The sequence below is a fragment of the Lepus europaeus genome, chromosome 5 (assembly GCF_033115175.1).
Source record: "Lepus europaeus isolate LE1 chromosome 5, mLepTim1.pri, whole genome shotgun sequence".
In the NCBI taxonomy this organism is placed as follows: domain Eukaryota; kingdom Metazoa; phylum Chordata; class Mammalia; order Lagomorpha; family Leporidae; genus Lepus; species Lepus europaeus.
The window spans coordinates 21,612,683-21,634,370 of NC_084831.1; the positions used below are offsets into that span (position 1 = coordinate 21,612,683).

At 45.6% G+C, this 21,688-nt stretch overlaps 1 protein-coding gene across 11 annotated transcripts in view; it reads left to right on the plus strand.

The window, feature by feature from the left end:
• Positions 1–20,164, plus strand: part of GMEB1 (glucocorticoid modulatory element binding protein 1) — a 45,055-nt gene extending 24,891 nt beyond the window's left edge. For 8 of the 11 annotated variants that reach the window (XM_062190794.1, XM_062190798.1, XM_062190793.1 and 5 more), the window contains exons 6-10: positions 5,833–5,990; positions 7,293–7,460; positions 8,442–8,579; positions 13,152–13,274; positions 17,660–20,164. In XM_062190794.1, the coding sequence (XP_062046778.1) occupies positions 5,833–5,990; positions 7,293–7,460; positions 8,442–8,579; positions 13,152–13,274; positions 17,660–18,360 (1,288 nt within the window). In that variant the 3' untranslated portion in view covers positions 18,361–20,164. The remainder of the gene's footprint in view (positions 1–5,832; positions 5,991–7,292; positions 7,461–8,441; positions 8,580–13,151; positions 13,275–17,659) is intronic. The other 3 variants (XM_062190800.1, XM_062190799.1, XM_062190801.1) reach the window with 3 other exon arrangements.
• Positions 20,165–21,688: the final 1,524 nt, after the last annotated feature.

Below are 21,688 nucleotides of genomic sequence, written 5' to 3' on the forward strand. Positions count from 1 at the left end.
CTCTCTGCTGTGGCCCGGGAGTGCAGTGGAGGATGGCCCAACTGCTTGGGCCCTGCACCCGCATGGGAGACCAGGAGGAAGCACCTGGTTCCTGGCTTCAGATTGGCGCAGCGTGCCAGCCATAGCGGCCATTTGGGGGGTGAACCAACGGAAGGAAGACCTTTCTCTCTGTCTCTCTCTCTCTACTGTCTAACTCTGCCTGTCAAAACAAAACAAAACAAAAACCTGTGAAAAAAGGGAGATTGGATTGAATTAATCTTCTCAGCTTCTAAGAAATGTTGGATGTCCGGATACTTGGTGTGATGTTTAGGCAAAGAAGCTACTGAGGAGTAGATGACAGTTCTACCTGGGATCAACAAGCAGAGGCAGGGCTGTGCATAATAAACATGGAGAAGTGTAGGCTAACTGACAAATCCAGGGAGATCAGTAGAAGAGTGTTGTTAATAAATAACAATTATACATAATGAGTACAATCCTTGTCATCACTGTGCCACAGATATAAACTCAGAATTACGTCAGATCCCCTATCCTAACCCTTGGCATGCAATAAGCTTACATGTATTTTTCTTCTTTTTCTTTTCTTTTTTTTTTTTAAAGCAAGCTTACTTGATATTTGTTGAGCATTCAACAAATGATAGAAAATTTTTTTAAAAAGATTTCTTTATTTATTTGAAAGAGTTTCACAGAGAGAGAAGGAGAGGCACAGAGAGAGAGAGAGAGAGAGAGAGAGAGGTCTTCAATCGCTGGTTCACTCTCCAGATGGCTGCAATGGCCAGAGCTGAGCCAATCTGAAACCAGGAGCCAGGAGCTTCTTTCGGGTCTCCCACACGGATGCAGGGGCCCAAAAACTTGGGCCATCTCCTACTGCTTTCCCAGGCCATCGCAGAGAGCTGGATCGGAAGTGGAGCAGTTGGGTCTCGAACCGGTGCCTATATGGGATGCTGGCGCTTCAGGCCAGGGCTTTAACCTGCTGCGCCTAGGCCAGCCCCTAGAAAATTTTAAAATGTGGTTAAAAATGAAAAGTTCTGGACCTAACAGAATGAAAAGCTTTCCATAAAACATATATTTAGAGCCTTAACACATCTTTTCTTTGCTTTTTTGTTGTTGTTGTTGTTGTTGTTTTTTAGATGTAGTTTAGGCAGAATGAGAGTGAGAGAATGAGAGGTTGATATTGAGAGATCTTGCTTCCACTGGTTAACTCCCCAAATGCCCGCAACAGCCATGGCTGAGCCAGGGCTAACCCAAGAGCAGAAACTCTATCCAGGTCTCCCATGTGAGTGGCAGGGGCTCAACTCGTTGGGCCATCCTTTGTTGCTTTTCTCAGGTACATTAGCGGGTACTGGGACCAGAAGCAGAGCTGCCCCAGCACTCAAACTAGTGTGTCAATATGGAATGTGGCATCAAAGGTAGTGGCTTAACCTGCTATACCACAATGGCACCCCCAAAAACGTCTTTTCTTCATAAATTTTTATTTGAAAAGCAGACAGATAGACTGAGTGAGCTCTCTTCTACTGGTTGACTTCTCAGATGCCTGCAATGGCTGGCTCTAGGGTGGGCCTTTTTTTTTTTTTTTTTTTAACACAATCTGGGGCTCATTTATTAAAAAATTTTTTTTCACTTTATTCTTTTGAAAGAGAGATAGAGATAGACACACAGACTGTGCTCCCATGTACTGATTCACTCTCCAAATGCAGGCAATATCTGGAAGTGGGCTGCCCTGAAGCCAGGAGCTGGGAACTCAGTCTGGGTCTCCCACATGAGTGGCAGGGACCCACTTACGCCTGCTGCCTCCTGGGCTGCACATTAACAGAAAGCTGGAATCTTAGGAGCAGAGCTGGGACTTGAACTCCCATATGGGATGTAGGCATCCCAAGGGATACCGTAACTGCTGTGCCAAAACCTTGCCCCCAGAGCCAGGAACTCATTCCAGATCTCCCATGTGGGTGTCAGAAATCCAATTATGTGAGCCATAATTGCTGCCTCCCAGTGTCTGCGTTAGCAGGAAGATGGACTGTGGAATTGGTAATTGAATCCAGGTACTCCACTAAGGGATGTGAATGTCTTTTTAAAAAATTAATTAATTAATTAATTTTATTTGAAGAGCAGAGAGACAGAAGAGAGATGGGCAGAGAGAAAGAAGGAAAGATCTTCCACTCACTGGCTTACCCACCATGTACATGTACGTGTACATGTACATGGAATAGCCAGGTCTGGGCCAGTTGAAGTCAGGAGCCCAGAACTGAAATCTAGTTTCTCATGTGGGTGGCAGAAACCCAAGTACCTGAGCCACCACTTGCTGCCATCAGGGTTCCCATCACTAGGAAGCTGGATCTGAAGTGGAAGGCACTCTGACATGGGATGCAGGTGTCCCAACCAGCATCTTAACCACTGTGCCACATGTGTCCCTGGGATGTAAGTATCTTAACTGTGAAGCTGAATGCTTGCCCTTTTAAAAACATCTTTTGTCTTGGCCGGTGCCGTGGCTCACTTGGCTAATTCTCCGCCTGTGGCACCAGCACCTCGGGTTCTAGGCCTGGTTGGGGTGCTGGGTACTAGTCCTGGTTGCTCCTCTTCCAGTCCAGCTCTTTGCTGTGGCCCGGGAGGGCAGCAGAGGATGGCCCAAGTACTTGGGCCCTGCACCCACATGGGAGACTGGGAGGAAGTACCCGGCTCCTGGCTTCAGATCGGCACAGCGCCGGCCATGGTGGCCATTAGGGGAGTGAACCAACGGAAGGAAGACCTTTCTCTCTGTCTCTCTCTCACTGTCTATAACTCTCTCTCTGTCTCTCTCTCTCTCACTCTCTAACTCTGCCTATCAAAATAAAAAAATCTTTTGTCTTAAAAATTTTATTTTTTAAAAGATTTATTTAGGCCAGCGCCGTGGCTCAACAGGCTAATCCTCCACCTTGCGGCGCCGGCACACCAGGTTCTAGTCCCGGTCGGGGCACCGATCCTGTCCCGGTTGCCCCTCTTCCAGGCCAGCTCTCTGCTGTGGCCAGGGAGTACAGTGGAGGATGGCCCAAGTGCTTGGGCTCTGCACCCCATGGGAGACCGGATAAGCACCTGGCTCCTGCCATCGGAACAGCGCGGTGCGCCGGCCGCAGCGCACTACCGCGACGGCCATTGGAGGGTGAACCAACGGCAAAGGAAGACCTTTCTCTCTGTCTCTCTCTCACTGTCCACTCTGCCTGTCAAAAAAAAAAAAAAAAAAAAAAAAAAAGATTTATTTATTTTACTTGAAAAGAGTTACACAGAGAGAGAGGTCTTCCATCCGTTGGTTCACTCCCTAGTTAGCCGCAATAGCTGGAGTTGGGCCAAACCGAAGCCCGCAGCTAGGAGCTTCTTCTGGGTCTCCCACATTGGTGCAGGGGCCCAAGGACTTGGGTCATCCTCTACTGCTTTCTTAGGCCACGGCAGGGAGCTGGATTGGAAGTGAAGCAGCTGAGTCTCTAACCACTGCTCATATGGGATACCGGCACTGCAGGCAGCAGCTTTACCTGCTATGCCACAGCGCCGGCCCCAAGAAATTTTTTTAGAGGAAACTCTATAAGAAAAATCTGTATATTTAAAGAAATTCCAGCATAAAGATGTTTATTGCAACATTATTTCTTTTTTTTTTTTTAAGACTTTATTTACTTGAGAGGTAGAGTTACAAACAGAGAGGGAGAGACAGAGAGAGATCTTTTTTTTTTTTTTTTTGGACAGGCAGAGTGGATAGTGAGAGAGAGAGACAGAGAGAAAGGTCTTCTTTTTTGCCGTTGGTTTACCCTCCAGTGGCCGCTGCAGCCGGTGCATTGTGCTGATCCAAAGCCAGGAGCCAGGTGCTTCTCCTGGTCTCCCATGCGGGTGCAGGGGCCAAGCACTTGGGCCATCCTCCACTGCCTTCCCAGGCCATAGCAGAGAGCTGGCCTGGAAGAGGGGCAACCGGGATAGAATCCAGCGCCCCAACCGGGACTAGAAACTGGTGTGCCGGCGCCGCAAGGCAGAGGATTAGCCTGTTAAGCCATGGTGCCGGCTGCAGCATTATTTCTTACGGTGAATATTGTCATCTGCTTTGATGGAGACAAGCTGAAACCAGGAGCCAGGCACTTCTGAGTCTCTCACATGGGTGTCAGTGGCTCAAGCACTTGAGCCATCTTTAGCTGCTTTTCCCAGGCCTTTAGCAGGGAGCTGGATCGGAGGTGGAGCAGTCAGGACTTGAACTGGCACCCCTATGGCTTGGCAGCATCACAGATAGCTTTACCTGCTGTGCCCCAATACTGGCCTCCTATTATGGGATGTTTAAAAAAATTATTTATTTATTTTTATAAGAGAAAGAGAAATCTCCCATCTATCTGTTGACTCCCCAAATGCACACAACAGGCAGGGGTATGCAAGGTCAAAACTAGGATCTGGGAGCTTGATCTGAGTCTCCCACATAGGTGGCACACGTCCAGCTTGGCATTGGCTCTGCCTTCCTGGATCTGCATTGTCAGGAAGCTGGAATCAGGAGCAGAGCTGGGACTCAAACCCAGGCTCTCAGATACGGAATGTGGTCGTCCCAAGCGGCATTGTAACCTCTATGCCAGACACTCATCCCTGGGATTTTGTTGTTTAAGGGCATTTGTTTTCTTTATAGTTTTTTTGCATTTTCCACAGAAATTGTTAAATGTTTTCTTCATGTATTGTTTTTTTCATCAGAGACACATAAATATTTTTTAAAACATTGTGTTCAGATAATTTGAATGCAGAAATCAACAGCTGAATGAAATTGGGGAGGAATACTTCTTTCATTTGCGCTGCTCTTAGCCTGTTTTGTCTGCCCAGAAACACAAGCGTATGCGTTTTCCCCATATGTAATAAGGAATTAGAATGATTAAAATTTTCATCTTTGGCCGGCGCCGTGGCTTAACGGGCTAATCCTCTGCCTTGCGGCGCCGGCACACCGGGTTCTAGTCCCGGTCGGGGCGCCGGATTCTATCCCGGTTGCCCCTCTTCCAGGCCAGCTATGGCCTGGGAAGGCAGTGGAGGATGGCCCAAGTCTTTGGGCCCTTCACCCGCATGGGAGACCAGGAGCAGCACCTGGCTCCTGCCTTCGGATCAGTGAGATGCGCTGGCCGCAGCGGCCATTGGAGGGTGAACCAACGGCAAAAAGGAAGACCTTTCTCTTTGTCTCTCTCTCACTATCCACTCTGCCTGTCAAAAAAATAATAATAATAATAATGAATTTTCATCTTTAATCAAAGCCAAGTGACATAACACAAAGTTTACTATAATTAAAATACTCCGTGGTTTTTGCAAGTATCTTGTACGTGCAGTTATGAGGACATTTTCCAGAGGGGAGGCGGTGGGGTTAACGTAATCAACTTTGCTCTGTATTTCTGAGAGTTGTTACCTTTTTTTGTTATTGTAAATGGAAAGACATCTGCTGAATCTGCATGTTTCTAAGCATGGTATCAGATTTTGTTGGTTTAGAAAACTAATATAACAGAATCTCATCACAAAATTCTAATTTCCCTCTGGTGTTTCTCAGTTGTGCTGGGATATGAGCTGGTTTTTTCTCCTTTCAAGTTTGGTTTCAGTAGGGAAACTTAGCTGCTATCTATCAGGAGTGTATACCTGAGATTGGAGATAGTGGGCAGTGGAAACGAGTGCTCATAATGAGTAAACTTGAGAGAGAAGCAGACAGGACCAATGAAAAGTTTATAGTCCCAATTAAAAGTTTTGCAACCTAATGATTTCTAATACTATTAGGTTTCACTAATTGAGAGAGTGAACTCAGCCCTGTTGTCCCTCTTTGTCTCTGTAGATGAGGTACAGGGTGAACTGTACTTCTTGTCTCCCTTTGCACAGGAAAATGATGGACTCTGGACAGATTGATTTTTACCAGCACGACAAAGTTTGCTCCAATACCTGCAGAAGCACCAAATTTGATCTTCTGATCAGCAGTGCAAGAGCTCCAGTGCCAGGACAGCAGACAAGTGTGGTGCAGACACCCACTTCGGCTGATGGTAGGGGGTAGGAAACCACCTGAAAACCCACTGTGTTTCTGAGCAGCACTTTCCCCTTCATTTCTCCATTGTGTTTTTTAGTTTCAAATCTTGGGAGCCTTGACGGGCCTTGTAAGGTATGGTAGTGTAGGGTGGGATTCCATGCTTTGGAAACAGAGCTCTTCAATTTCTCCCAGATGAGTGTTCCTTATTTCTTTCTTACAAAGCATGGTTAAGCATTAGAAAGATGGGTCAGTAGTTAGAATGCTTATTCAGTAGTCTTACTTGGCATATCATGGTTGAAATTAGACTGTTTTGAAAATCTTTTGCTCTGGTAGTGCTCAAGGTAGACTACAATGATGAATCTTTGCTTTGTCAAAGACAGTGTATCATTGGCTGGGCTAGATTGTGGAGACCTTATTATAAGGCTTGGAGTGCTCTGGACTAATGCCAGATTACAAAGCTGTGGCTTCCTCACAGAAGAAACAAGATGGGCACATGTTCAAGTCAATATGGTCAGGACCTTGGGATGGGGCTCCCTACCATACAGGAAAGGTGGACCCGGGTGGGAGATTATTATGAAGGCTTCAGTTAGTCCAGCTGGAGACTTACCAGTTTGGTAAAATGTGTTTTATCTGTTGTCGTAAGATTTACAAGTGTGCCTGACAGTCACAAGAATGCTACAGAATCTGAAAGGATAGGGGAAAACTGTGCTTTAAAAATGACCTCTTGAGTTTTCTTTTGGTTAACTCTAATATTCTGTGGGTTACCACTGGATGAGTAGAAACTAATCTCTTGGAACCTAAACCCCTTTCAGTAAAGTATGTACAAATATCTACCAGTTTCAGTTTTTGGACCCTTGACGTTTTCACTTGAAAAGTAAAAAATGTTGTGAAATTATTTGCTTCCTTTTTATTTGACCAGTACTCCTTTACTTGATTATCCATATTGATATTGCTTTGCTTGTTTATTGGTATGCTCAAGTGTAGATTCCACACTTGTCTGTACTGCTGCCTAGATCAGTTTGATTTTTCTCAATTCTCTTTGTTTTAGATCTTGGTATGCAATTGATAGCAAATGGGTTTTTTGCTTCTGTACATCTATTGATGAATTTATTACCTAATTTTTTTGTTGCTGTTGTTCTCCATTTCTCTGCTTTCCCTTTGTAGAGAAAAAAATCAGAAAGTTTTTTGTTTTTTGTTTTGTTTTCTTTTTTTTTTTTGGAAGGAAGGATTTCTTTAGAAGATCTTCACCTAGAAGTCTAATTTTATTTCTGTGGCTATGAGTATGAGAACAGAAGATAGCTGTGATTTTTTTTAATAGAGTTTCCTGGCCTCACCTCTAGTGGACTACTTCTAGGTAGCATCACACAGATTGCCATCTCAGAAGAGAGCATGGAAGAGGCAGGGCTGGAGTGGAACTCTGCTCTCACTGCTGCTGTTACCATGGCCACAGAGGAGGGTGTAAAGAAAGACTCAGAGGAAATCTCAGGTACTTTCTATGGGGCTTGGATGCCTTGCTGGTTTTGTGACTCTTACTGCCATCGTGATTATGGACACAGATCTCTTGATTACTTTCATGGTCTTTCTCATGAATGTGAATACTAACTATAGCCACAAACCTTTTGTTCTAATCCATGCAACAGCCTTACAAAGTCACATTTTTGTGAAGAAATCAGGATTCAAGAAGGTTCAGTCATTTGCCTTAGCTTAGAACAGTTGTACAACCAAGAAGCGTCAGAGCTGAATTGCACTGTTTGCCCCTGTCATCTGTGCTTTTCATACAGTCAGATTGCCTCTCACATTTCTTAGCTACACCAGGCTTTTAAGGGTTAGAAGGAAAAACTGGTAGCAGGCAGCATGACAGGATGGTGATTAATGATGATTCATTAGAGGAAATCATCCCTCTAAGATGAACCTTCATTATTATCTTCATATTCATTTTTAAAAATTACTTTAACTTATTAATTAATTCAGTAAGTATTGTTACCTATTTTTAGTTGGCGCTGTTGCTAGGTGTTAGCCACTAGGTACACAGATGAAAAGACATCGTCCCCATCCTCAGCAAGCTATCACTGTACCTATCCCAGCTGTGTTGTTTCCTCAAGTATAGGATGATGGGAAGTACATCTCTTAATTAATATTTAACTTAATGTCTGCATTCTTTAACTTGTATAATATTGAATATTATCCAATTTTAAATTAAATTTAAATTTAATTAAATAGTGATAAATGTTTAATGTTTGCTTAATATTTAATACCTTTGTTGGAGGAAGATATTGTTCTTGTAACAAGAGCCATGACAAATTGAGGCAATTAGGTATCAACTTAGGGAGGCAGTTAGTGTTCCAGACTCCTTCCCTTTTCTCAGAAATGGCTGACAAGAAAGCCTTTGGAACTGAACTGATTTTACATGTAACATTGTAGAGGTGTGGCATCCTTTACTTACCTTGTCTTATTCCTCTTGTGCCAGAGGACACTTTGATGTTCTGGAAAGGAATAGCTGACGTAGGGCTGATGGAAGAGGTTGTCTGCAATATACAGAAGGAAATAGAGGAGCTGCTCAGGGGAGTTCAGCAGCGGCTCATCCAGGCTCCTTTCCAGGTCACAGGTAGGTGCACTATTCCTAACAATAGTGGTCATTTATTGAATACAGGGAGGTCCTGTTAGCATTATAACAACTATGAGGTGTGGTTATTAATAGCTTCATTTTGGGGCCAGTGTTGTAGCATAGAGGGTAAAGCTGCCACCTGCGATTCTGGCATCCCATATGTGCCCTGGCTGTTGAATCATTTGGGGAATGAACCAGTGATTGGAAATCTCATTCTGTCTCTGTCTCCCTGCCCTTTAAATAATTAAAAATAATTTAAGGCTGGCACCGTAGCTTAACAGGCTAATCCTCCACCTTGCGGCGCCCGCACACCGGGTTCTAGACCCGGTTGGGGCGCCGGATTCTATCCTGGTTGCCCCTCTTCCAGGCCAGCTCTCTGCTATGGCCCGGGAAGGTAGTGGAGGATGGCCCAAGTGCTTGGGCCCTGCACCCACATGGGAGACCAGGAGAAGCACCTGGCTCCTGGCTTTGGATCAGCGAGATGCGCCGGCCGCAGCGGCCACTGGAGGGTGAACCAACGGCAAAAAGGAAGACCTTTCTCTCTGTCTCTCTCTTCTCACTATCCACTCTGCCTGTCAAAATAATAATAATAATAATTTAAATTAAAAAGTTTTTAAAATACACTAGATATGGCTGGCGCCACGGCTCACTAGGCTAATCCTCCGCCTTGCGGCGCTGGCACACCAGGTTCTAGTCCCGGTCGGGGCACCGGATTCTGTCCTAGTTGCCCCTCTTCCTGTCCAGCTCTCTGCTGTGGCCCGGGAGTGCAGTGGAGGATGGCCCAAGTGCTTGGGCCCTGCATCCCATGGGAGACCAGGAGAAGCACCTGGCTCCTGCCTTGGGATCAGCGCAGTGTGCCGGCCACAGTGCGCCAGCCGTGGCGGCCATTGGAGGGTGAACCAACGGCAAAGGAAGACCGGGACTAGAACCCGGTGTGCCGGCGCCGCTAGGCGGAGGATTAGCCTAGTGAGCCGCGGCGCCGGCAGGAAGACCTTTCTCTCTGTCTCTCTCTCACTGTCCACTCTGCCTGTCAAAAATTAAAAAAAAAAAAAAAATGTTGATGAGACAAGAGTAGAAATAACAAGACCAATTGGGAGATTCTTGAAGGACTTAGTCCCAGCAAGAGAGGTGTACAGTGGACGTGGAAAGAAGTATTCAGATTGGGATCTATTTTGAATGTGGAACTGACAAATCTTGCTGATGGATTGCATATAGGACGAAAGAGAAAGAAAGACATCTAGAACTACTCATAAAGTTTTGGCCTGAGCTATGAGTGGTAATAGCATTTACTGAGATAAAGAACACTGGTTGGGGAGGGGGGGGACAGTAGCGCTGTGGTGCAGTAGGTTAATTCTCCTCCTGCAGTGCCGGCATCCCATATGGGCACCAGTTCTAATCCCGGCTGCTCCTCTTCCAATCCTGCTCTCTGCTAGGGCCTGGGGAAGCAGTGGAGGATGACCCAGGTGCTTGGGTCCCTGCACCTGCATGGGAAACCAGGAGGAAGCTCCTGGCTCCTGGCTTCAGATCAGCTGAGCTCTGGTCATGCATCATTTGGGAGTGATGGGATAGAAAACCTCTCTCTCTGGCTCTACCTCTTTCTGGAACTTTCTCTTTCAAATAAATAAAATAAATCTTAATAAATAAAAATCTAACTTTCTTAAAAAAATTAGTTTTGTTTATTTGAAAGGCAGAGTTACAGAGAGAGGGGAAAAGACAGAAAGAGAGAGAAACAAAGAGAGAGCCTCTGTCTGCTGGCTCACTCCAGAAATGGCCACAGCTCTGGGCCAGGCTGAAGCCAGGAGCCAGGATCTTCATCTAGATTTCCCAAGTGGGTGCAGGGGTCCAGGGATTTGGGCTGTCTTCTGCTGCTTTCCCAGGAGCATCAGCAAGGGTGCGGGATCAGAGGTAGAGCAGTCAGGATGCTGGTGTTGCAGGGGATGGCTTGACTGGCTGGGCCCCAGCGCCAACCCCACAACATTGTCTTACAATGGGGGAGAGAGACACTGGCTTCAACTCCCCAAATTAGTTTTTTACCTGTCAAATTGAGATGACTATAAGGCCTTCAGATGGAGTTGGCACTCCAGCTTGACAGAAATATGAATGTGGGTCCAGCGCTGTGGTGTATCTGTCCAGCAGATAGAAGATCTGTGTGTGTGTGTGTGTGTGTATAAAACTCTGCCTTCCAAATAAAGTAAAATAAATCTTAAAAATAAGAATGTGGAATGTAGAAAAGAGGTTAGGGCCAGAGAACTATATGAAGTTCTCAGTAGGTATATATTTAAAACCATAGAGCTGAAAAAGCAAAAAACAAAACAAAAAAAAAGGGGCCCGCACTGTGGCATGGTGGGCTAGGCCTCCACCTGCAGTGCCAGCATCCCATATAGGCACCGGTTCATGTCCCAGCTGCTCCTCTTCCAACCAGCTCTCTGCTGTGGCCTGGAAAAGCAGTGGAAGATGGCCCAAGTGCTTGGGCTCCTGCACCGACGTGGAAGACCTGGAAGAAGCACTTGGCTCCTGGCTTTGAATTGGCGCAGCTCCAGCAATTGTGGCCATTTGGGGAGTGAACTAGAGGATGAAATACCTTTCTTTTTGTCTCTCCCTCTCAAAAAAAATGAAAAATAAATAAAATAAAACAAAAAAACACCATAGAACTTGGTGAGATGACTATCAACAGGGAGTATAAGTGAAATGGTCCTAGTTAGGAACGTAATGACCACAAATACAACTCTGAAGATATTTTGTATAGTGGGGAGCAGAGATAATATTATTAATATAATTAATATAATATTGTATACCACTCCCCGTATTTGGAACTTAAAATGGTATTTCTGGCCGGTGCCGCGGCTCACTAGGCTAATCCTCCGCCTTGCGGCGCCGGCACACCGGGTTCTAGTCCCGGTCGGGGTGCCGGATTCTGTCCCAGTTGCCCCTCTTCCTGTCCAGCTCTCTGCTATGGCCAGGGAGTGCAGTGGAGGATGGCCCAAGTGCTTGGGCCCTGCATCCCATGGGAGACCAGGAAAAGCACCTGGCTCCTGGCTTTGGATCAGCGAGATGCGCCGGCCGCAGCGCGCCGGCCCTGGCGGCCATTGGAGGGTGAACCAACGGCAAAGGAAGACCTTTCTCTCTGTCTCTCTCTCTCACTGTCCACTCTGCCTGTTAAAAAAAAAAAAGGTATTTCTAATCTTCATATCTATTTTTCAGAGTACCATTAGTCCCATTTGTTTCAGATGAGAAAACAGTGAAATGAGTTACACAAGGTCACAGAGATAGGGAATAGCAAAACCAGTTCAAATTTAACTGTATATAGTACAGTGACCATGTTTTCTTATTTTTTTTAAAGATTTATTTATTTGTTTGAAAGAGTTACACAGAGAGAGGAGAGGAGAGGAGAGGGGGGGAGAGAGAGAGAGAGAGAGAGAGGTCTTCCATCTGCTGGTTTACTCCCCAGATGGCCACAACAACTGGAGCTGCACTGATCCAAAACCAGGAGCCAGGAGCTTCTTCCAGGTCTCCCACATGAGTGCAGGGGCCCAAGGAACTGGGCCATCCTCTACTGCTTTCCCAGGCCACAGCAGAGAGCTGGATCAGAAATGGAGCAGTCGGAATTCTTGAACCACTGCCCCCTGGGATGCATCACAGGTGATGGCTCTACCTGCTATGCCACTGTGCCAGCCCCATGTTTTCTTATTTTTAAAAACTAAGATTATAGCCCTTAGGGCCAGTGTGTGGCATAGTGGGTAAAGCTGCTGCTTATGGCACTGGCATCCCATATGGGTGCCAGTTTGAGACCCAGTGCTCCACTTCCAATCCAGCTCATTGCTAATGTGCCTGGGAAAGCAGCAGAAGATGGCCCAAGTGCTTAGGCCCCTGCACCAGTGTTGAAGACCAGGGATAACTTGCTCCTGACTCCTGGCTTTGGCCTGTCCCAGCCCCGGTTGTTGCAGCCATTTGGGGAGTAAACAAACAAATGGAAGATATATATATATATATATATATATATATATATATATATATCTCTGTCTCCTGTCTGTGTAACTCTGATTTTCAAATAAAGAAATAAATCTTTTAAAAAAAAAAAAAAACCTCACCAGAAAACTCTTAAAATAAAAGATTTTTAAATTATTTATTTGTTATTTGAAAGGGAGAGAGAAAAAATGGCTCTTCCATCAGCTGGTTGACTCCCCAATGCCTGCAACAACCAGGGGTGTCTCCCAGGTATTCATTTGCAGAAAGCTGAAACTTGAAGCACAACCAGGATTTGAACCCATGCATTCCAGTATGGGATGCTGGTGTCCCGAGTGGCGTCTTAACTGCCGTGCCCAATGCCTGCCCCCATGACTGTTTTCTAAACTAAAGTCAGAACCTACAACCAGCTGCAAGATGTTATTTTTCGGATTTATATGTAAAGACTTGCAAAGATATAACAGTTAAATCAGTTAGTTCTACGTGTGATAAATCTTTGTAAAAAATTTATTAAAATGCAGTTAGAGAGTCTCATAATCTCTGAGTTATATTTACTAATAGCACAAAAGGAAGGTTTAACATTACAAGCATGTCTTTTATTTTAAATAGATGCCGCTGTTCTCAACAATGTAGCACATACATTTGGCCTAATGGACACAGTCAAGAAGGTTTTGGACAACAGAAGGAACCAAGTAGAGCAAGGGGAAGAGCAGTTTCTCTATACTCTGACAGGTGTGTATGAGTTGTCTTTCTTCTTAGGTAATATTATGCTAGTATTCTTGGATTTTGTCATTTCCTTGTTGACTTTCACTGGGATTGACATTTTTAAAAAAAAATTCACGATATCAGATCTTGTTTTTTAAAATAAAGAGCTGCAGGTGAGGAGTGGTGGGAAACAAAGGAGAAAAGCAGCCAGCCTCATGGTCCTCCTTCTGTGTTCTGTGGAGGATTAAGTGTCTGCTATTTCTCCATGAATCCAGAAATGTCGGGATCTTTTTTACATTTTTGCTACTACTTCTTGTGGATATAAATTTAGCACCTACTCCATTATTTGTGGTAATCAGAAATCAGAGCACATGGATAATGTAATTATTTTCTATTAAATATTTTATACTAGTCTCCAAGCTGAGTTTTAGAAATATATTATTGAGTAAGGTAGCCTCTGTCTTTTCAAGAAACCTAAGGGGAAGCAGATCCAGAAAGAAACACAAAGAGTCTGACAGAATGTGTAATGAGTGTGATAGAGTTTTTTTGGTTTTTGTTTTTTGTTTTTGACAGGCAGAGTGGACAGTGAAAGAGAGAGATAGAGAGAAAGGTCTTCCTTTTGCCGTTGGTTCACCCTCTAATGGCCGCCGCGGCCAGCGTGCTGTGGCTGGCATGCTGTGGCCGGCGCACCGCGCTGATCTGAAGGCAGGAGCCAGGTGCTTCTCCTGGTCTCCCATGGGGTGCAGGGCCCAAGGACTTGGGCCATCCTCCACTGCACTCCTGGGCCATAGTAGAGAGCTGGCCTGGAAGAGGGGCAACCGGGACAGAATCCGATGCCCCGACCGGAACTAGAACCCGGTGTGCCGAAGCTGCAGGCGGAGGATTATTAGCCTATTGAGCCGCGGCGCCAGCCATGATGGAGTTTTCATTTGACCCTGGAGAGAATCAAGAGAAGGTTTTGGGGGCAGGAAGCCAGGTGAAACATACAAATCAAGTCAGAAGTATGCACTGTCAGTGTTTGGATAATATAGAATGTGATGTAGTTAGTCATGAAGCCAACAGGAAAGATCGTTCGGCAAGAGAAGGATAATTTAAGGTGTTTTAAACTTATCTTTAAATTTTTTTTGATTAATTTATTTACTTGAAAGACAAAGAGATAAACAGAGATCTATCCACTGATTAATTCGCCACGTGCCTGCAACAGCAGGTGCTGGGCCAGGTGAAAGTCAGGAGTCCAGAGTTCCATCTGGGTCTTCCACATGGGCGGCAGGAACTCAAGTAGCTGAGCTATCACCTGCTACCTCCAAGGATGCACGTTAGTTAGAAGCTGGAATCAGAGCAGAATCAAGATACAAACCCAGGGACTCTGATCTGGGACCTGGGTGTCCCAAGCAGCATCTTAAGTTCTAGGTGAGTAACTGCCCTGAAGCTTATTTTTATACCTAGACAAGACAAAGCAAGCTCTCATCTGCTAGTTCACTAACCTTGTACCTTCAACAGCTTCCAGTTGAAGCTGCAGCCAGGAAGACCTGGAACTCAATACAGGTCTCCCACATGGGTGTCAGGAACCTAATTTCCTTGAGCCATCACCACTGCCTCCCAGCGTCTGCATTAGTAGGAGACTAGTCAGGAATTGGAGTCAGTTATCAAACCTAGGACCCTAGTTTATATTTTAAACTCCATTTACTGAGTTTTGACCCTCCGAAGAATGCTAGGATGGGGATTCATTTTTTTCTAAAGATTTATTTTTATTTCAAAGAGTTACAGAGAAGGAGAGACACAGAAAGAAAGAGAGAATTTTTTTTTTAAACGTGTATTTATTTTATTTGAAAGGCAGAGTTAAGAGAGAGGGAGAGACACAGAGAGAGATGTTCCATCTGCTGGTTCACTCACCAAAGGACCACAGTGACCTCAATGACTGGGCCAGACCGAAGCCAGGAGCCAGGAGCTTCTTCCTGGTCTCCCACCTGGGTGCAGGGGCCTAAGCACCTGAGATATCTTCCACTGTCTTCCCCAGGCCATTAGCAGGGAGCTGGATGGGAAATGGAGCAGGCAGTTCTCCAACTGGCTCCCAGGTGGGATGGATGCCAGCGCTGCAGGTGGCAGCTCAACCCACTACACCACAATGCCAGCACTGACAATTTATATTTTACTGATGACCCAGTAGAGGAACTGAGAGAAAAAATGACTTGCCTGGGCCATATCACACTGGACAGAGCAGGCTAGAGTAGAACTCTGTCTGTCATCTTCATTAAATTCAGTGCTTTTCTTTCACATGGAAAAACCATCAGAAAAATGTTTTTTTGTTAGAAATGTTGGCTTCTTGGTCCCTGTCCATACTATCTTTTTAGTTTTAGCTACAATATACATAACATTTTGTTGCAACACAGTACTTTACCTGGACAGTTATCTAGGAGTGACATTTAAATTTTCCAAGTTTCCTTCAGTAACTTATTTTGTTGCAGTCAGTTTGTTTTACTATATTTTTTAAAATGTCATTCTCAACTGTTTCCCAAGACTAAGCTTAAGGTTAAATGGTATTGTTAAATTTTTTTAGATTGATTTATTTATTTGAAAGGCAGAGTGAGAGAGAGAAATCTTCCACTTGCTAGTTTACTCCCAAAATGGCTGCAATAGCCACGGCTGGACCTGGCTACAACCAGAAGCCAGAAACTCCATCCAGGCCTCCCATGTGGGTGACAGGGGCCCAAACACTTGTGCCACATTCCACTACCTCCCCACGTACATTAGCAGGAAGCTGGATTGGAATCAGAATTCTAACCCTCACTCTGATATGGAATGCTGGAGTTACAAGTGGCAGTTTAACCTGCTTTGCCACAACAGCAGCCCCTCAGTGCTATAATTCTTAGGGATTTCCTCTGTAACTTTGCATAGACTTCTCTGGGCTAGTAGTAGACTGTGACCATTTGTATTATCAGCAAAGATTTTTAGCCAGTGCAGCAAGGTAAGCTTGCTTGGAAGGCAGTTGGAGAACCATTGTATTTCAGACTAGCCATTGTGGTAGCTTCTTTGTAGTCCATGGCAGTTCCAAAAGGATTAGGCAGATATTCCTTATTTTCATTTATAGACCATGCAGGGCATGTTCAAGCTATAAGCAGTTTCTTTGGTTCACATTTTTTAAAACTTTCATTTATTTTATCTATTTGAAAGAGAGAGACTGAGATTACCTATCTGCTGATTCACTCCCCAAATACCTGTTACAGCTGGGGCTTGACCAGACCAAAGCAAGGAGCTGGTCACTCAATCCAGGTCTCCCATATGGGTGGCAGGGACGCAAGTACTTGAACCATCACCCGTTACCTCCAAGGGTACACATTAGCAGGAAACCAAAATCAGGAATAGAGCTGGGACTTAAACCCAAACACTCCAATATGGGACATAGGCCTCCCAAGCAGTGACTATTTATTTATTTATTTGAGAGGCAGAGGGAGAGACAGAAAGGTCTTCCGTCTGCTGGTTCATTCCCCAAATGGCCACAATGGCCAGAGCTGGGCTGATCTGAAGCCAGGAGCCAAGAGCTTCTTCCGGGTCTACCACGCAGGTGCAGGGGCCCAAGCACTTGGGCTTTTTGCTGCTTTCCCAAGCCATAAGCAGAGAGCTGGATTGGAAGAGGAGCAGCTAGGACACAAACCAGTGCTCATATAGGATGCTGGTACTGCAAGCAAAGGCTTAGCCCACTATACCACAGTGCCGGCCCCCTAGGCAGTGTGTTAACCACTATACCAATCGTCCACCCTTGGTTTATATTTTGTTGACAGAGGGACTGCTAGATTGGGTTATGGTGTAATCTCAGCTTCAGATTCTGGGAGTAGGTGTTTGGAATAGCAGTTAAGTCATCACTTGGGACACCTGTTGCCCATATCTAGTGTCTGGTTTGAGACCTGGATCTTACACTTCCCATCCAGTGTCCTGGGAGGTAGCAAATAATGGCTCAAATACTTGGGTCCCTGAAACCCATGTGGAGACCCAGATGGAAGTCTGAGATCCTGGCTTTGATCTGGCCCAACCCTGGATGTGTGGCATGTGGGGAATGAACCAGGGTATGGAGGATCTCTGCCCTCCTCTCCCCTCCTCCCCCTTTCTCCTCCCCTCCCCTCTCCACCTCTCCCCTCCCCTCCCCATCCTCTCTCTCTCTCTTTCAAATACAAACAAAATTAATTTTAAAAAATTGAAAAACAAAGGATTCTGAACTGTTGTCCTGCCTATAATTATACTAAAAATAAAAATTATTAGATTTTTAAATCATCCAGTCTAATTTCTTCATTTTAAAAACAAAAGTGACTTATCTGTGACAGAGGCAGAATCAGGACAAGACCCCAAGGACTTGACTCCAAGTGTATTCTCCCCAAGATTATAATTCCCTCCATACAAAGTCTGTTTTCTTCCCATAGACTTGGAACGCCAGTTGGAAGAGCAGAAGAAGCAAGCTCAGGATCACAGGCTGAAATCCCAGACAGTCCAGAACGTGGTGCTGATGCCCGTGAGCACCCCTAAGCCTCCCAAACGGCCCCGGCTCCAGCGGCCAGCCTCCACCACCGTCCTGAGCCCCTCTCCTCCTGTCCAGCAGCCTCAGTTCACAGTCCTCTCCCCCATCACCATCACGCCTGTGGGCCAGTCGTTTTCCATGGGCAATATTCCAGTGGCCACTCTCAGCCAGGGCTCCAGTCCTGTGACTGTGCACACACTGCCTTCCGGCCCTCAGCTCTTCCGCTATGCCACGGTGGTTTCCTCTGCCAAGAGCAACTCACCAGACACAGTGACCATCCACCCTTCCTCGAGCTTGGCACTGCTGAGCTCCGCCACCATGCAGGATGGGAGTCCCCTGGGCAACATGACCACCATGGTGAGCCCTGTGGAGCTGGTGGCCATGGAGTCTGGCCTGACCTCAGCAATCCAGGCTGTTGAAAGCACTTCAGAGGATGGGCAGACCATCATTGAGATTGACCCAGCCCCAGACCCAGAGGCTGATGATACTGAGGGCAAAGCGGTCATCCTGGAGACAGAGCTGAGGACTGAGGAGAAAGTTGTGGCTGAGATGGAAGAACACCAGCATCAAGTCCACAATGTGGAGATTGTGGTCTTGGAGGACTGACTGGGTATCTAGGGGCCAGGAGATACGTTTTGGTTTGGAATTTTAATTATTTGTTTATTTTTATCATTGTCCCATTCATTTCCACATAGGATCCTTCTTTTTTGTTGTTTAAAACAAAATCTCATTGTTGTTACTGAAAATGTTGGGTTCCTTCTGCCCCCTCACTGAAAAATGGACGCAACAAGCTACCCTTTCAGAAGCTGAGAGCAGATCACTCTGTGTCCTGATACCAAGAAAGTTATTGCTTTTAGGGGAGCTGTTGAGATAACTAGAAACTCTTCCAGGCTAGTCGGTCTGTGTCCGCATGTAGTTTTATTCTTTTAAGGATGTATTGACCAAACTCGGGAACACAGATCTGACACTGGAAGGCAACCCACTTGCATGTGGATGCAGAAGGGCACTTTTATTTTGTATCCTGGAAGGGGCCCCCAGAGGCCAGAGCAAAACTCTGCTTGGAAGGGAGGTGGCATGCCAGCAGCCGCTTGAGAGGGCAGGTGCTTTGAAGAAGATGGGGCAAGGGGATTTTCTTTCTTCTAGAGGTGCGACTGTGCCCCTGAGATCTCTGAGGCTACCATGGCCGTGACTCTGAGAGGAGGCCAGTGATGAGTGGAAGAGCACATCCCCACCGAGCCAGTGAGGCAGTAGCCTGTGGCTGTGGGGAAAGTAGAAGCGAGGTGACTTTGGTCTGCGTGGTGGTAGCCACCTTGCCCCTCGCTTTGTCAAAGCACTTACCCTCCTGAACTAGGACCAGTCCAACCACTGCACACTGTGACGTGGTGGAAGTTGCTCTGGGTCTGGGACTGGGACTGCCGTGGGAGTGTGGCCCAGGGCTGGCGTTTCTATAGGGTGACTTCAGGAGCAGAGGCGTTCTTGTCCAGATCAGCTGCCGTGGTTGCTGGGCCTTTATTATTATTATTATTTGGCTTTGGAACCAAAAGCAGCCACTCGTTTGGTGCTTCCTCTCGTTCTCCCCGCCATCCTTCGACTCCCAGCGGCATCTGTCTCCTGGATCCCACGCTCTTCAGCTTTTTGGCTGATTTGGAGAACAGTGACAGGTGCCTGCCTGCCTTCCTCCCCGTTTCGATTCGTTTATACCACAGATGTTTCTGTGAGATGTTGAGCTCATAAAAAGCCGTAGGCTTGGCAGGGAAGACTCCACACCCCCCGCCTTTGCTGAGGCACCAACTAGATGTCTCCTCCTGAGCGAGCTGGACTCCCTGGGAAAGCAGCATTATCTACAACATTATATTATAGGAAATGTACCAGGAATGTCAGTAATAATGTCCTTGGGGGGCTTCTTTTGTTTTCTTTCTTTTTTAAAAAAATGTTGTTTGTATATTTAGAGCTGGGCCATTTTCCATGCTGTGATTCCTTCTCTTTGGCCCTCCTCAGCGTTTGGGGCAAGAGTGGACCCTGGTTTTTATTTCTTTGGTTGCATTGTTTACTGCACTAGGAAAAACATAGGGAAACTGCAAATGATTTAAAGGAAGAATAGGTCATAAAAGGAAGCACACACTTTAGGAGTGGGAGGGGTTTTGTTTTTGTTTTTTAATTAAAAGCAAAACTTTAACCTGGTTTCTTTCTTTTTTTTTTTTTTTCCAAAAGAAGGTACGCACCTGAAGCCATGTTTGTTGCAACAGATGTTGGAAACCCTCTCAAATAATTGAAAATTGCATTCTGCCATGTAGCCAGAGAAGCCCTCCAACTTGGGAGGGGCACTCTTAAAAGTCTTATAAAGTGAGGTTTTTGAACCTTATACAGTTGTGGGTTTCAGCTTTAAAACTGGGATTTTTTTTTTCTTTTCAAGGTATTGAATAGCCTTATCAGTCAGTTTAAAACAAACCTTTGGATCTTTTATATATCTTTAGTGAAATAAGTAACTTTTATTTCCTGTCTCTTTCTGTTTTCTGTTGGTTCATAAAAACAGAATTTCTTTTTTTTTTTTTAAAAAAAGATTTATTTATTTGTTTGATAGAGTTACACAACAAGAGAAGGAGAGGCAGAGAGAGAGAGAGGGAGGGAGGAAGGGAGAGAGAGAGGTGTCTTCCATCTGCTGGTTCACTCCCCAGTTGGCTGCAACGGCCAGAGCTGCAGCTATCTGAAGCCAGGAGCCAAGAACTTCTTCCAGGTCTCCCACACGAGTGCAGGGGCCCAAGAACTTGGACCATATTCCACTGCTTTCCCAGGCCATGGCAGAGAGCTGGATCAGAAGTAGAGCAGTGGGGACTTGAACCGGTGCCCGTATGGGATGCCAGCACTGCGGGCAGTGGCTTTACCCACTATACCACCATGATGGCCCCAAAAACAGAATTTTTAAGACTGAAACTACTACCTAAACCCTCATCCCTGAGGGTTGTTTTTTTTTTTAATATTTATTTTATTTATTTGAAAGAGTTACAGAGAGAGGCACAGACAGAGAGAGAGGTCTTCCATCCGCTGGTTCACTCTCCAGATGGCTGCAATGGCCAAAGTCAGGAGCCAGGGGCTTCTTCTGGGTCTCCCACGTCAGTGCAGGGGCCCAAGGACTTGGGCCATCTTCTACTGCTTTCTCAGGCCATAGCAGAGAGCTGGTTTGGAAGAGGAGCAGCCAGGACAAGAACTGGTGGCCATATGGATGGCTTCAGACCAGGGCTTTAACCTGCTGTGCCACAGCGCCGGCCCCCTGATGTGGTTTTAATGACACTGTTCTCTTTCCCAGATTTGAAAGCAACCCTAAAGATCAGCCATGTGCCAACTCAGATTCCTTTCTCTGCTCTGTCAGAGGAGTTGTTGGAGTTTGAAGGTAGTCTGAGTGTGACGCTTCCAAAGCTAAAAGATCTCAACACAGAGCCTATTGATTTCACTATCTGAATTTTCTAGCCAGTGAAATACTGCATGAGCTCTGTTGTTTTCCTGGTCTTCCAATATCCTGTTGTCATTGCTGGATGCTACGGCACCTGGGGTTCAGTGTGGATTCCCTCACAACCATGGTCTAGATGGTTTCAGATGAGTGAGACATAGGCAAGCCATTGGTATATGCATACGCATTTGCAGTGAATCACTCTTCAGTCTGACTTGATAGTGATTTCTTTTTATTCATTAAACAAACATAAGTCCCATCTATGTACTAGGCTTTGTGCTACGCACTGGCCATACAGAGATGAAGACACAGTCCCTGCACTCAAGGAGTTCATATATTCCAGATGTCTGGAGTTAAGAACTATATATTAATATAATTGATTTCTTTTGCAATCCTATGTATTTTATTTCACGCATTGAAAAACATTCTGAGAATCGGGTCTTGGGTTTCAGCAGACTAGAAAAGGCACACAAAGGCTAGGATGGCTTC